General features: G+C 30.6%; 1 protein-coding gene across 1 annotated transcript in view; it reads right to left on the minus strand.

The window, feature by feature from the left end:
• LOC107449545 (replication factor C subunit RfC4) overlaps positions 1-14159 on the minus strand; it is a 29978-nt gene extending 15819 nt beyond the window's left edge. Inside the window, exons 1-6 of the mRNA XM_043052141.2 lie at positions 13924-14159; positions 11216-11285; positions 9144-9185; positions 7756-7862; positions 2898-2999; positions 1635-1735 (exon numbers count right to left, since the gene is read on the minus strand). Of these exons, the coding sequence (XP_042908075.1) occupies positions 1635-1735; positions 2898-2999; positions 7756-7862; positions 9144-9185; positions 11216-11285; positions 13924-14000 (499 nt within the window). The 5' untranslated portion in view covers positions 14001-14159. The remainder of the gene's footprint in view (positions 1-1634; positions 1736-2897; positions 3000-7755; positions 7863-9143; positions 9186-11215; positions 11286-13923) is intronic.
• Positions 14160-15549: the final 1390 nt, after the last annotated feature.

Here is a 15549-nt window from a genome sequence, read left to right on the forward strand (position 1 = left end):
GGTGCAATTTGCTCATGGACTTTCAATTCTGGACACATCTTAAAATGTTTAAAATATGTAGAAAATGCAATTACCAATTGATACAGTTTTTCAACTTCTCTAGTGAAAATTGTTCTTTTTTTAAAAAGCACACTAATGGATCCCAATAAATTCATAATGTGATTTTGTCCATCACTAAGTACATTTTTGGAATTAATCTTCTTTGAAAAGATATTAAAAGTAAACAGTTTTTACAAGGTTGTCACGGGTTCCATAAATTTAAAATAGTGGTTCCAAAATGACATTGTAAGAAAATGAGACTTTTTAAAACCACTTTGTCATCTAGAGTACTGAATATGAAGAAATGAATGAAAAGCTGTAATATAACCAAAATCATAAGAATTCTGCTTAGTGTTTAAAAGAGTAAAGAAATTCCTCAGTTAGTAAACTTGAGTTGAACATTGAAAGAGCGCATTTTCTTAAGAGGACACCATACTACAGGAGAAACTTTTCGTCCAAAATTCTGCTTCCCCCCCCCATACCTAATTTAAAACATAGAAAAAGTGAGTTCAGACAAACTTAGAGTAAGCCATAAAGTTTTAAATACTGAAATTTTTTTAAAAAAAAACTTCAATATAAAAATAAATTACGAGAAGAGAACTTAGGATTTCGGAATAGAGAAGCTCTCTTCTAATAATTTGTTTGCATTCTGATACTTGGAAGAAAAAAATTTCAGTAACTGAAACTTCGTGGCTTCAAATAAAAAACAAGCATCTTTTAAGCACTTAAAAAAATACTTTTATTCACTCTATACATTAACAAAATGCAAAATAATTTTCAAATACTTTACATGATCATGATAAAATAGCTAGTTTCTGACAGAGAACTCTTTTCTTGATTATATTAGCCACCATAAAAAGTTAGAGAGATTTTTCGGTTCGATTTCACAGAGTGAAAAATGAAGTCCAAAATTGAGAATATGTAGCAAAATGCAGCAGAGTTACACACGAGGACTTGCAAGTATTTCATAAAACAATTAAAAATAATCGCCGCTTTCATATGCCATGGACCACCGTAGGCCGAAATGGATTGTGAAATTGTTGAAACCACGTGTTTAACCAATGTGAAAACCACTCTTTTTTATAATATGTGCCAAAAATTGACACAATAAAGAAAAAAAATCTCGTTTTCAAAAAGGGAGTATCAAGCACTTTTTAAAAATACCCAATGTAAAAAGCATCTTTAGAGGCTTTTAAAAAACAAAAACAAGCACCTTTTAAAAAACACTAAGCATGGGCTTACTCTAGACTTGCCTGAACTAACTTTTTTCTTTTCTTTTAAATTAGTCATGGTGTACTCTTAAACACATATTTTTCAAGCTGGGTCCATAATAAAAAGACTTACTGAGGCATTGCTCACAGAGCTGCATTGAGATAATAGAAAAAAAAGTCAACCTAGAAATGCATACAGAAACACAAAAATGGTTTTACAAATATTTTGAATGAAATGTTTTAGGGAAAAGAAACAAAGTGAAAAAAGAATCATAAACTAAAGAGTTCAATCTATTTATATTATAATGATGAGAGGAGAGTTGCTAACTATTTTAATTAGAAGGAAAAGATTCAAGCAGTGAAATAAATCAAGAGAAAATATACCAATGATTTTGTCTGAAGCATTACAAGCTAAGGCAAATCGAGTGGTTTTAGAATATATCTCCATTGTTCTTCTTAAAGCCTGCTGAGCACCTTCTGTCATGCTGTGTTAAAAGAAAAACAAACAACTTAAGAATATCTTTAATATTTTACTTTTAAAAAAATAAATAAATGTATATATTTATTAAAATAAAAATAGCTTTACAAAAATTATCAAAGCAAAAAGATTAAACAATGTATAGAAGATTAAACAATGTATAAATTAATTTTCCTTAACATTTTTTCTCTTTCTCACTCTGGTTGAACGTAGAAGTAACGACACGCATGCACACTGCTCAAAAACAAAAAAAGAACTGAATTTTAATAGTCAGTCGATTTGTAGAATTTTATGTAGCTGTTGAGCTTTAAATTGAAATGTAAACACTTTCTTTTCTTTTATTAAATACTTTAAATATTCTTAGATTTGACTGTTGAATTAGAATTGCATTGATTTCCTCTTAATTGAATTTTTAGAATTACTTAGATCACTTCTGAATAAAACTTCTAGAATTAGATTTTATAGATGAACCACCGTTTGCAACTTCTTTTTCAGTAATCTAGCAAAGTATCTTAATTTTTAAGAAATAAAAGTGAAATGAGCACCACAGCCGCAAAGGATTAATTGAAACATGTTTTACAAATGTTTTCCGTGAGATATTAAGTATAGTATTTACTATAACACTTCAAAATGTTTTAGACTATTAATTCATAATAGAAATTTCTATCTGTAACATTAAAGCAAAAAGATATTTAAATAAACATATATATATATCCTGCGGCAGAATCGCAGCAACACAGGGACATCGGCGCTAAATGTTAGAGAGTTTTTGCAGTTTCCTTTGAAAAGAAAAAACAATTACTTTTCATTTCTAAAATTTACACGTAATATTTGAATCATGCATTTAGATAATCACCTTTAGACTCGCTCAATTTATGCTGTAGCATTGTACATTGATGCAATTATTCAATTGTATTTTCGCCAGTTATGGATATTGATTTCCATGTGGATTTTAAATATCTCGATATATTTCAATGAAGATAGTAGGCTAGAGAGTTTTGTCGCAGATAGTTCGAAAAAATTCTGTCACAGGGTCTATAGATATATTTCTCTATCTTTCAAAATTCTTCAACAAATTTAATTAAAAAAATTTTATTGGTTCAAAATATCGTCCCTGTGTTGTTTCGTATAAATAACTTAAATTTAATTTTAAAAAAAGCATAACCTACCTGTCTGCTTCATCCAATATGATAATTTTGTGTTTTCCTTTTGGAAGTGTTACTTTTTGTTGGGCAAACATTTTTATTTTGTTTCGTACTACATCAATACCTCTAAAACATAAAAATATCTTATAATTATCAGAAAGAAATCAAAATAATTCAAATTCAACTACTAGAAGTTTAATGATTTACAAGTTTAATGATTTGTGTAATTAGGTATATTAATTTATGTATGCAAATTAAAAAGAACAGGCACACTACATTACTAAACCTCTTAAAATTGGTCTTACTTTACAGAATCGATGGTGGTAAATTTGAAAATAAGCTGGAAAAGCAGGCTTAAGCCTCTTTCCCAGGAAGATTTAAGTTAGGGGTAATAGTGACATTAAGTGAAAAATCCTAAAAATTTTATATGGAAAAAAAATCAAGATATCAATTTACATACTATTTATATTTAATATAATTTTTTGAATATGTAATACAATCAAACATATAGTGAACAAAATGTTCGTTCCCATGTCTTACTATACACATATAATATTTTTTGTGGATATAGTGAACTAAAAGAAGAGAGGAAATTGGATATTATGAACTTTTCTCTGTCTTCAACTGTTTTTTTTCTTCATTTTTTGGTAATTTTGAAATTTCTACATAAAATACACACATATTTTTAAAACCATCTATTGAGTGAAATGTAGCCATAAGCATCTTGATTCTTGTTTGATTCTTCTATCTCAGTTTCCCATCCCTAAATAAAGGCCACCCCCAAATTTTTTGTATGCAAGATGAAGAGTAAAAATAAAAGTTAACCCATTTTTTGTTACTACATTTTTATTTTAAATTATTTTTGTATTTATTTTATTTAAATAATGCATACTAAAGGGGAGCAGCTTAGAAAAATTAATTAAAAGTGTCTGCAGTACCAATATAGTGAAGTCCGGTTATAGTGAACCGAAATTTCAGTCCCTTGAAGGTTCACTATAGTGGGGTTTGACTGCATAATTTTTTAAAATTAAATGACCAATTAAGAATAACACACTTCTATTGTAACCAATTTTAAAAAAACATTCAATTTTATTTAAACTAAATAAAATTTAAGTCTGGATGGTGTTTTCTACACTAGGGTGATCATTGTGTTTTCTCACAAGGTGATCATTGTGTTTTGAAACTATCTCGAGTACCTTGTATACAGGGTTCCCACTCTATGATGAGATTGAAATTCAAGGACTTTCCAGGACTTTTCAAGGACCTCAACAAAATTTTCAAGGACCTTAATCTAAGACCAATTTTAAAAATTATTCTCTTCTATTTTACTAGAAGCAACAATGCTTGTTGTGGCAATAATTAATTTCAAATATAATACCTAAATGCTTTGCCTATATAGAGAGAAGAGAGTATATGTATTATGGACTAAAATTTATATTTTTTTAAAAACAACCCTACTGGTTTTACATATTAATTCACAAAATCATTTTCAGCACAATCTATAACTAATGGTAATGAGGTGTTAATGGTGAAATCCTTTAATCCTGTGTATTTCCATGTGAAGGCTGCATGAAAGACAGAGCTAAATCTTAGGTATTCCATATTCCATGACTATTCCATAACCCCCTCCTCTCCTCTATTAAACATCGTTTCTGAAATTATTCATCCATAATTTACACAACCTTCTCTAAATGTTATGCAGCAACAATTCTTTCTGAAAATAAAAATTAGAAGGAACATATCCCATTTTCACCATGTTTAAAAGCATTATTCGTTATGTGTAATCCACAACTGCCAATGAATATGACCTGGTGGGAATATTTCTCTTTTAATTCACACTGAAGCTTCTAATAGAATTTCCAATTGACATAGGGTCCATCCATGGATAATTGAAGTATTTTAGAGAGCTTTTAACCATCATCCATGCATTTGTAAAAAGAGGACAAAATATTTTCTGCAGTTCCATGACCCATAAATTGGGAGGTAAGATACTTAGTGCAAACTTTATTATCAATTCCTTACCATAATGTCCATCTGCTTAGATTGTAGAGACTGATTTAACGTCTCATCAAAGAGTACAGTGTAGCAATCAACATTCTTCAGCTCATTTATAAGAATCCCTTTGAAGTATAGTGCCAATCCAAAGGAGCCCAAATAGGCTCACTTTGTGGCACTACAAAAAAATTGTCTCGCTATACAGCTATCAGCAAACATTTTGGAGAACAATTTACTAATCCCTTCACAGGAGTTACATGAATAATTACTAGTGATGCACTTCAGACTCCAGAGAATTTCAGCATCAAGCACATTCCTTTTGACCAGATAAGAAGACAATGTTACCTCGGCCACTAAAGTTTCTGTTTCACATGGGGCACACGATGTTGAAGGAGTATTTACACCAGATGAATTAGATGTTGATGTCTTTGGAAAAAGAGAACTCAGGGCATGAGACTGCTTTTTTGTTTTACCTTTCTTTCATGTGTGATTTCAGAGCAGATTCTTCCATTTTCGCGATATCGATCTCCTTCATGCATAATCGGCACTTGGCTCTGAACTTCTTTTCGGGCATCGATAAAATCCATTCTTTATAAGCTTGATTATCCATCCATTGGGGATTAAAATAGCACTTCCCAGGCATAACTAGTCTAAACTACATAACACAAATACGAAGCCGTGCCTTTGCGAATACGCTTTACAATAAAGTTTTGAAATGACGCAAACGTAAGGACAAGTGCGGATGGTAAAACGGCAAATTTATTGAAAACTACAAGGTACATATTGTTACGAAATTCGAGAGTATTCCAGTTTCGATAAGAAAAAAGAAGATCTAAGCATATGCGACAGAAGATGAAGTGGAGTCTCGCCCCGAACGCATTGATTGTCTGCTGTGCTCCGCGCGCTTGGCAGACACCAAGACGCTAGGCCCGGTTAGAAACGGTGGCGTTAAAAACCACGTGAGAGAGCTCGGGAACAAAACAGAAAGAACGAGAAAGATCCGCGGGTGTTTTATAAAAAGGGCCGCTGGCAGTATCGGACAAATTCAAGGACCTATCAAGTTTTTCAAGGACCTAAGACGTTTTTCAAGCACTTTCAAGGACCTAAATTTAGCAAAAAAAAGTTCAAGGACTTTCAAGGACCGTGGGAACCCTGGTATATGAGTTACCTGACTAATTATTTTTGTTTGAAAAGAATCGCCATTTCAAGATCTGTCATTCCAAGATGTCATTTGAGAAAAGAATCGTTATAAAACACTTCTTACTTTGTCTACACTATACAACTTGCAAATGTAAACCTAAATGATAATTTGTAACCTGATATCACTGCTCAAATATACTAATTCTAACGTATAGTGGTGCATGGGTTTCAACAAGAATAAACAGTAATAGTAAAAAGAGGTCAAATCAGGACTGCGAAAAAAGCAAATTCTTTCTAAATCTAGCAACCGTATCACCATTTTTAACAATACATCTATAAGTAACTAAAATAATTTTTTATTTCAAATTCACCATAATTATTTAACATCATTATCTTCTGAAATACAGCAGATTTGAGCTCAGAAATCATGTAGTTTATTTCTTTTATTAAAAACAAAATTATCTGTTCGAAAATATCACCTTGTAGAATAAGCTGTAATAAGAAGCTGCTTACTTTCCAACAGGAAGTCAAGAGCACGAGAGTGTTGTTTATATGTACATGGTATCTGCTACATTTTAGATTTTCAAATTCATGACTTTCCATGACTAATTCCAAGAATTTTTCATGACTTAACGAAGCTACTATTTTCTCCAACAAAAACACAACAATAAATTTTAAAAAGCATTATAATGACATTAATTGAAATGATAGGTATAACCAAAACTGTAATATTCTGCATCTTCATACTTATTGATTTTAAATTTAAAAAATAGGATAAAGAAAGAATTGTTTATTGAAAGGGAAAGAAATACTCCTGATTTTTCTGTCCTCATTTTGGAACTTAAAAAAATTTGCAAGGACCGCCTTGCTTCAGATAGAATTTTAACCTTATAAAATAAAAAATTCTGAAATTACAGAAGATAATTCGCTCTAGAAATGATATCTTTTCTTTCATTTTTTGAAAGAACATCATAATTTTTGAAAGAAAATCATAATCATTAAGCATTTTATATTTGATATATAACTGTATATTTAAAATATGACTGTGAGTGGAGATTTTGTTACAAATTCAGATATTTGGAACACCATGAAATTGGGGGNAAATTGGGGGGGGGGGGGAAATAAATTTTAAAAATTAGATATCGCCGCAACCTAAATCCATGACATTTCATGATTTGTTTTTTTTTTAAATAGTTAAAATCATGACATTTCATGACAAATTTCGTTAAATATTGAAATTCATGACTTTCCAGGTGCGCTGATACCCCGTATGAATATTAAAAACACCACCCATGAAAGATATGCATTTTTTATAAAAAGGTGCACAAAATAGCTTCCCTACTGTTCACAATCAAATTCTGATAAAATAAATTTTAAAGAAATGTACCTATCATTTGAAGCATTGAGCTCCATAACTGCATCTTTAAAACAGGGACCAAGCATTATCTTNGGGGGGGGGGGGGGGAGAATTAAATTTAAAAAATTAGATATCGCCACAACCTAAATCCATGCCTTTTCATGATTTTTTTATTATTTTTAAATAGTTAAATCATGACATTTCATGACAATCATCAATTTCATTTTGTTAAATATTGAAATTCATGACTTTCCAGGTGCGCTGATACTCCGTATGAATATTAAAAACACCACCCATAAAAGATATGCATTTTTTTTAAAAAGGTGCACAAAATCGCTTCCCTACTGTTCACAATCAAATTCTGATAAAATAAATTTAAAAAAAATTTACCTATCATTTGAAGCATTGAGCTCCATAACTGCATCTTTAAAACAGGGACCAAGCATTATCTTAGCTAAACATAAAATAGTAGTTGTTTTACCAACACCAGGGGGTCCCTGAAAATTATAATAAAAATTATTTGAAACAAGCATTCATTCCAGTGATGAAACAATCAACTTTGTGCTCTACATGAGTAACTATATGAATATATAACTATATACTATATAAATAAAAGTTGAACATAAATAGTTAATATCAGTTATAATGATAACAGTTTGACTACAAATTAATCCACATAAACTGACATATTTCGTGTCAAAACACAGAAAAAAATTACAAACAAGTTATAGTGAAGAAAACAGAGAACATGAAAAATTCTAATAATTTAGTAAATAATCTCTCTTCAAATTTCTTGAAAAAAAATTTTGTTTCCCCTTTTTTATCTATTTATTCATTTCTTGTCTGTTTTGTGGTTGCTTCCATAACCCTACTGGTCTAAAGCCTCTTTTCCTTGTTCTCTTGTCTGTGTTTCTTTGTTTGTGTTCTACCACCCAAGGCTATTGATTATCGAACCAAAACTGCAGTATGTCTGGAAATGTAGCCTTATTTGTACCTTTTTTACTTTGAATAACTTAGTTCACAATAAATAAATAAAAAATTTGTTAAGATACTATAAACACAGGTGAAATAAAGAAAATTAAAACTTTTACAATTAAGAATATTGTTTTGCATGCTGCAATCGCACTACTTAACTATATTTTTCTTTAAATACTGCTTTATTGGATGTCAAGAACAAAATTCCTTATATAATAATCATAAATCAAGAGAATGATCTCGTAAGGGGAAAAAAAAATTGAAATAGCTAAGACCTTCAAATTTTTATGTGAATATCTCTGGAGCCGAATATCATGTGAATTTTAACTATATAAATGGAGGACATAAGAAAAATCTTACTAAAATGAAGGAATGAGGTTAAAAATTAAAGTTAAATAATTACAATAACAAAATAAGTCTGGAGACAAAATAAAATTAAAATAAAATTTGAAAAATAAAATAGAAAGGCAATGTTTTTAAGGGAATCACAAAATGGACCCAATTATGGGGATCAATAAGGCAGGAAGGGCGAGCCACTCTTTTAAAAACGTTTTGGGGAGAACATTGTTTTCAAGTTTATAAATAGATTTGTGCAAAATGTAGCTTTTGTTTATTATCTGGAATTACAGTTGTGGTAAAAGTATTCAATTCGCCACGAAGAGTAACACAGCTTATACCCCCTGAGGCAGAATTTTTGCCAGTGATTCGAATTAGCTCCCACGACACAATCATTAGATTTTTATGTACAGTTAAATACTGGGTAAAACCATTTAATACAACATAAAAAAAAAACATAAACTTACAGCTAAAATTACATTTGGGATATTTCCTTCTCTGGAGAAAACCTAAAATCAAACGGAAAGAATAACAGCATGAAAATACACAAAATTATAACTATTTAATAATTTACAATTATTAGAATATGTAATTCAAGATTGATTAAAATTTTAACACAGGAGCAGTGCATAAAATAAAAGATATCACTTTTAATAGATTTCTTTGCACAGATATCCATACAGAAAACGTAAATCAATTTTCACTTGCATATATTTTGCGTAGCAAATAAATATTGATTTGCATTTTGTACTAAAAAAAGACTTACTTCTACAACAAAAAAATGTATAGTAGCCTACGAAAAAAATGGAAAATAAATATGAAAACACAATTAAAAATGAAAAAATTCTTTTCATCCAATGTCACATTCCCTGCGGCAGAATTTTTCTGGGCTTTCTGCGACAAACCTCTCCAGCACTAAGATCTTTCTGCAAGATGCTTTTAATAATAACAAATATACATGTGACTAACTAAATTTAAAGTTACAAAAACATTGTGTTTACAAAAACAAAAATCTATTAGAATAAAATAAAATTGCATTTAATTTTTAAATGAATATGTAATATTTTTTTATTCTAAAATCATGGGCAAGATCTCACATTATATTAAAAAAGAAAACAGACTAATTATTTCCTTTTTCACATTTTGTAAACCATCATCACAACAAAAAATAAATAAATAAAAATAAAATAGTAGTCACTATTTATAAAACTAAATAGTAGTCACTGCATGTAATCCGTAGCAGTGACTACCGAAAAAAAAAGATAGAGGGCAAATTCATGCGAATTAAATCGCTCAGGGGCTGCATTAGTGGTACAACTAAAAAAACACGCATAGGAAAATACACATTCTTTTCAGCAGCAATACTCAACAACTCATAATTCACTTTGAAGGTAATCTTCGTTTAAGCAAACTAAAGCATATCTTATGAATTTTCCTTAGCAATGAAAACTTTAACCCCACTTATCTCAAAGCATGATTTTTATGAGTTGTGCCGCTATTGCAGCCCATGAGCAAAATATACAGTGTGGATTAATGCGAATATCGGCGCAAAACGACCGTGTCAAAGAACGACTTCTTGAATCCGCGATTCAAATTTCGCATAATAACTTTAGAGAAACCCAAAACTTTTAGAAAATCAGAGTTTTTAATAAAAAGGCTGAAATTTGAATGACAAAAGCGAAAATCCGCTAAAAAGCGGAAAAATCTCATCCCTGAAAAATAAATAATAACAATAATTCTGACATCACAGAAGTTTAAAAGATAATTTGCTCCAGAAATGATGTTTCTTCTTAAAGAACACCATAAACACCATGTTTTGAAAGAACACCATAAGTTTTAAAGAACATGATAAAACATTTCATATTTTAATTAAAATGTGACTGTCAGTGGGGACTTTGTTACAAATTCAGATATTCTAAACACCATGAAATTGGGAGGGGGGGATTCCATTTTAAAAATTAGACTTTTCAGCGACCTTAATCCATGACTTTCTATGATTTGTTTTTTAAAAAAATAGTTAAAATCACGACATTTCATAACAAATTTTGTTCAATACTGTTAGACAAATAAATGCTAGAAGGGTATAAGGTTCGATCTTTGTCAGTTGTACTCATGCATTCAACTTGCGTCGGTGACGTCATGGTTTGCGGGGATCGGCCAGTTTCTTTTCATTTGCAGCTGGTCGTTCTTGCGTGGATCATGGCGTCATCCATTTAAAGAGTATTTGTTCTTCTGTAGAAGCATTATTGTTAGTATTCATTCTTTTCATTAGTCACTCTGTTTGTGACAGTTTGTCTACCAATACATTTTTAAAATAAATTTATTGCTTTAGAAACTTCGTTTTCTTATTTGTTTTGTTGACATACAGATAAAATGATATTCTGCGACAATCTCAGATGTCAAATACCGAAATTCATGACTTTCCAGGTATGCAAATACCCTGTAGGTTAATTATTGTAAGTATTATGATTTAATTACTAATTCTACAAAAAATTTTAAAAATCATTATCGGAAAATGACAGCAAAATTTTATTCTTACCTCAAAACGTTCAATAGCTTCTTGATTACCAACAATGTCACTGAAGGCTTTAGGTCTATACTTTTCAACCCTAAATAAGAAATATATATTGTTCCCTTACTATTTGATATTGAACATTTGTATAATACAACACAGAGAGCTTAATACAAAAATAACAAGCTTTATTTTTTGGAAAAAGGAAGGAAAAAAAAATAACAGAAGACAACCATTCTGGATACAGTTATAGAATTGTGATAAATCGTTTAGCCTAACATTAATTGTTTAGCATATCACTAAAGTGCTTAGCATACAAAAATAGAAAGAATCTAGTTAAAAATAAAGATTTTTCTCTTTTTTTTAAAATTCCTAACACAAACCCTCCAAAAGAGAGCAAAAAAATATCTTTCTGAAAAGAAATCTCCATGAAGGCCAAATTTTTCTTCTTCCTTTATTGTGTTTGATTTACAGTTTGCTCGGTACTTTTCCATTATACCGGCGCAAATCACGCCAAGCAGACTTTTTGGCGACCGCATTTTGTGGCTCGAACAAATCACACGAAACAGACTTTATTGTCCACATCACACAGCATACACATAAAAAAACAGTTAATAAATGGTTGAAAACTTTTTTTACACCTAAGGCATAAACATTTTAATATTACTTAAAATTTTTTTAAATGGGTCCTTCGTTTACCTTCTCCACATAAATTCCGCACGATAACTTTCGAGATGAAGGCGTGCCGTTCCTCTTTGTTTTTTATTTCACCATTTAACGCTGCCCCACAGTCACACTATTTTTAGCTTGTGTGTTCTAGTTTTTGGATCGACTAAGTTGTACTTATGGTTCACTTTGAAATGTTCGAAACTTTCATCTTCCAGCTTACTAGTTAGTATTTTTCGGTATTTTCCCTAATTACCTTCAACAAAGTGTTCATGGATCGGTTTGGCACCTCCACAATTCGTTCGCCAGGTAAATTCCACCCAAAATCCATTGTTGTGGTAGAATCCGACCGCATTGTTTTTTCGCCTTCGTACACAAGCTTTCGTTCACTTCGACGATCATGGCAGGTCCTCCTATTTTCCGTTGTTCAGGTTTAAGCAAAGAATTCATACAAATCTTATGCATGAAGTTATTCCAGTCTACAGCTGTTCCGTGTCTAATTTCCAACTGCTTCTTCGCTCAAACCACAAATAAACTCTTCAAAAAGCTCAATTTCGATGACTGAAACCATGTGCCTTTACAGATACTTCTTTAACAGCGGACAAGATGAAAGGTTGCAACACCAATGAATTTCATCTTCGATATACAATTTCATTTCATGATTCTTATCAGAAATTGTGATTTCAGCCGAAACTCCTTTCTCTTGCAAGAATTTGACAGCTTCTTTCTCTGTTTTGGGCAAATCTCAAATTTTCATTGCTTTTTTCGTATTTAGAAAAAGACATGACTGATGGGGGGAAAATGGCAGCTACTTGCTTTGAAAATGTGGAGGCAAAAGGTTACCAGAAGCGATATTCCGTTTGGCTTTGGTTGCATCATTATTGGCGGCTTTATCACCTGCGCCGGCATAATGGAAAAGTACCATTCCTTAAATTTCTAACACAAACCCTCCAAAAGAGAGCAAAAAAATATGTTTCTGAAAGGAAATCTCCATGAAGGCCAAATTTTTTTTCTTCCTTTATTGTGTATGATTTACAGTTTGCTCTAATATTAACTCTTAATAATTAAGTCTGCTTTTTTCTTTAATTTAAATCTAAAACAGCATACAGTGTTAATATTGGAAGAAAGTTATACATAAATTTTATTTTAAAAAGCTTATAAACGAATTAACTTATTATACTGTTTCATTTCATTTTTTAGTAAATGAGATGCAGCAAAAAATGTTTCTCAATTTCAATCAATTAATTATATTTATTTAAACTCTGTCGTGTAGAGTTATAGTTTGGTGATTACTAAAACACACTGCTATCAGAAAAATACCCAAATATTCTTTCTAATCCTGTAACTCTTCTTTTTTTAAAATNTCATGTAATGTATCAAAATTATTATTCCTTATGATTGAGTTAAATTTGTTTCAAGTATTTTGTAATAATATTTAATCAGCTATTTAGATAATTTGGTTTTTGCCACTGTCCTGGCAAAAAACCCTTTTTGCGGGCAAAAATTCCAACCCAGGCAACAGGAATTCTTTATCCAGACTTGTTGGGTGCAAACTGTAAAAAAATTACTCACGAAAAAGCTAAATTACTTGTCTAAGTTTATAGACAGTTAATGACTTAAGCAGAACCAGAAGAGAGTATTATAGAACTTTAAACTAATTGGGGCATTCATTTTATTTTGCCTATATATCACTAATTTATGTAAATTACAGAATTTTTTTAAGAAATTAATATTATGTGATATGATAGAGATTGAACTATTTTGGAAAAATACAACAAGTTTTACATTTTTCTGGGTGATATTTCTGTATTTTGATCTGTTGCCCCCAACTAAAATCGCCAAGGTGCCAAATAGATTTTTAAATTGCAATTTAAAAAAAAAACTTGTAGATGTTATGAGTTATACCTTTTGAATTGATCTCTTTCTGTGATGTTTTAGACAGATATGATCAAAACATTTATGCAAAAAATAAAATTTTGTACAGAAAATATCAATTCTTGTTTTGTTATTACAATTCATTAAAAATAATCAGCGGCTTAGGTTGGGTTAAATATTGAATGCACACTCACCATGGCATGTGATCTTTCGCTTTTTCGATGAAATTCTCTGTACTTTTATCGAGAATTTCAATGTCTACAGCTGACATATTTTTTCTTTCCAAATAGTTAATCCTAAGTCTAGTATTTAGAAGGTAACCTAATGTTTCAGAAGGTAAATGAACAAACTTGTATTCCCGCTAGTTAGAGATTGTAGAGCATTGCTGCGAGCTCTTTGCATTAGCTTACAGCTCTGTAATTCTATTAATGTTGTTGTTGTTAATTTACGTCGCACTAGAGCTGCACAATGGGCTATATTCTGTTAATGAAGCGATCTTTAAAGGAAAGCCCAGAAAAGCCAACAAAAAAAAAAAAAAAAAAAAAAAAAAAAAAAAAAAAAAGAGATCACACAGTGCACATTTCCCCTCTCCGCCTCTTCTTAGCAATATAGGAATTTACTACGATATTTTCCGCTTTATTAATTCGCGATCGTAACACTTGAAACAAGTGTTATATCATTTCAGGCTACTATTTATTAAGTTTTCATTTAGTTCTATCTGAATCATTAAACGCCATTGTCTTTGTTGCAAATAAAAAGCAAAATTTCCCTAAAGAAAAGGCAGAAGTACTTGAAAAAAATGACCAAGAGCAAGGGCTAAAATCGAACGCACCCTACATTTAAGGAAAAATTTCTCGATAATTTTTCCCTTTCTTTCAGCAACAATCTTACAACCGATTACTTCCGATTTCGTGATCGCATACCGTAACAGATGTGTGTATGACAGTAAAATATATTTCTTCAATTCTCTATAAATTAAAAAATTTAATTTATATTTCTTTATAATTACAATTTATAAATTCTTTATAAATTAAAGTCAACATTACTTATTTTTTCATTCTAATGAATAAATTTGATTTCAGATTGTGCAGAACTGCAATAGTTATAAAATATCCTTCTTCTTCTAGTGCCGTAACTTCGCCCCTCGGGACCCCGGGGCAATAACTCTGGGTGGGTGCCCTTTCAAAAACTTTTTGTACTCCATCTCTAACCGTCATTTTAGTTATTTATGTATCATGTTTTGAATATATTTATGAAAACAAGTTACTTGTTCCCATATAAATTGGATTACAAAATATTCTAAGTTTTCCACATGGCAAAATACAAGATTTGAACGAAATCGGTTAATCCTGAGAAATGAAATGTTAAAAAAGTGGTACATATAAAAATCGATATCTCAGGATTAATCGACCAATTTCGCTCAATAGGTATGAAATTACATATTTTTAAATGATGCAAAAAAAAAAAAAAAACTATGTACCTTACGGAGGAGACAAAAACTAGTTCTTGAATTTTACTGATTTTTGATTTTAAAGTTACAAATATGGCGCAGTTCTTTTTATTAAATATACTATTTTTGCAATCTAAAATTCATCTACCAAAAATAAAATGATTCTCTCTTACCTTCTTTATGATGTCCACGGAGTATACGGTGAGAACTTTGCCAAACCCCATTTGAACACAATAGTCCAAAACTGACACCAAAGAGAACAAAAACAACTGATAGTTAACATTAGAAAATAGAATGGTTACCTTTCCCAGCAGCTGTCTTATAGGGATTTCGCATATTCTGCCCTTTATTGCATATTTACCGAACTATA

This window comes from Parasteatoda tepidariorum, chromosome 4 (genome assembly GCF_043381705.1).
Source record: "Parasteatoda tepidariorum isolate YZ-2023 chromosome 4, CAS_Ptep_4.0, whole genome shotgun sequence".
NCBI classification, from domain to species: domain Eukaryota; kingdom Metazoa; phylum Arthropoda; class Arachnida; order Araneae; family Theridiidae; genus Parasteatoda; species Parasteatoda tepidariorum.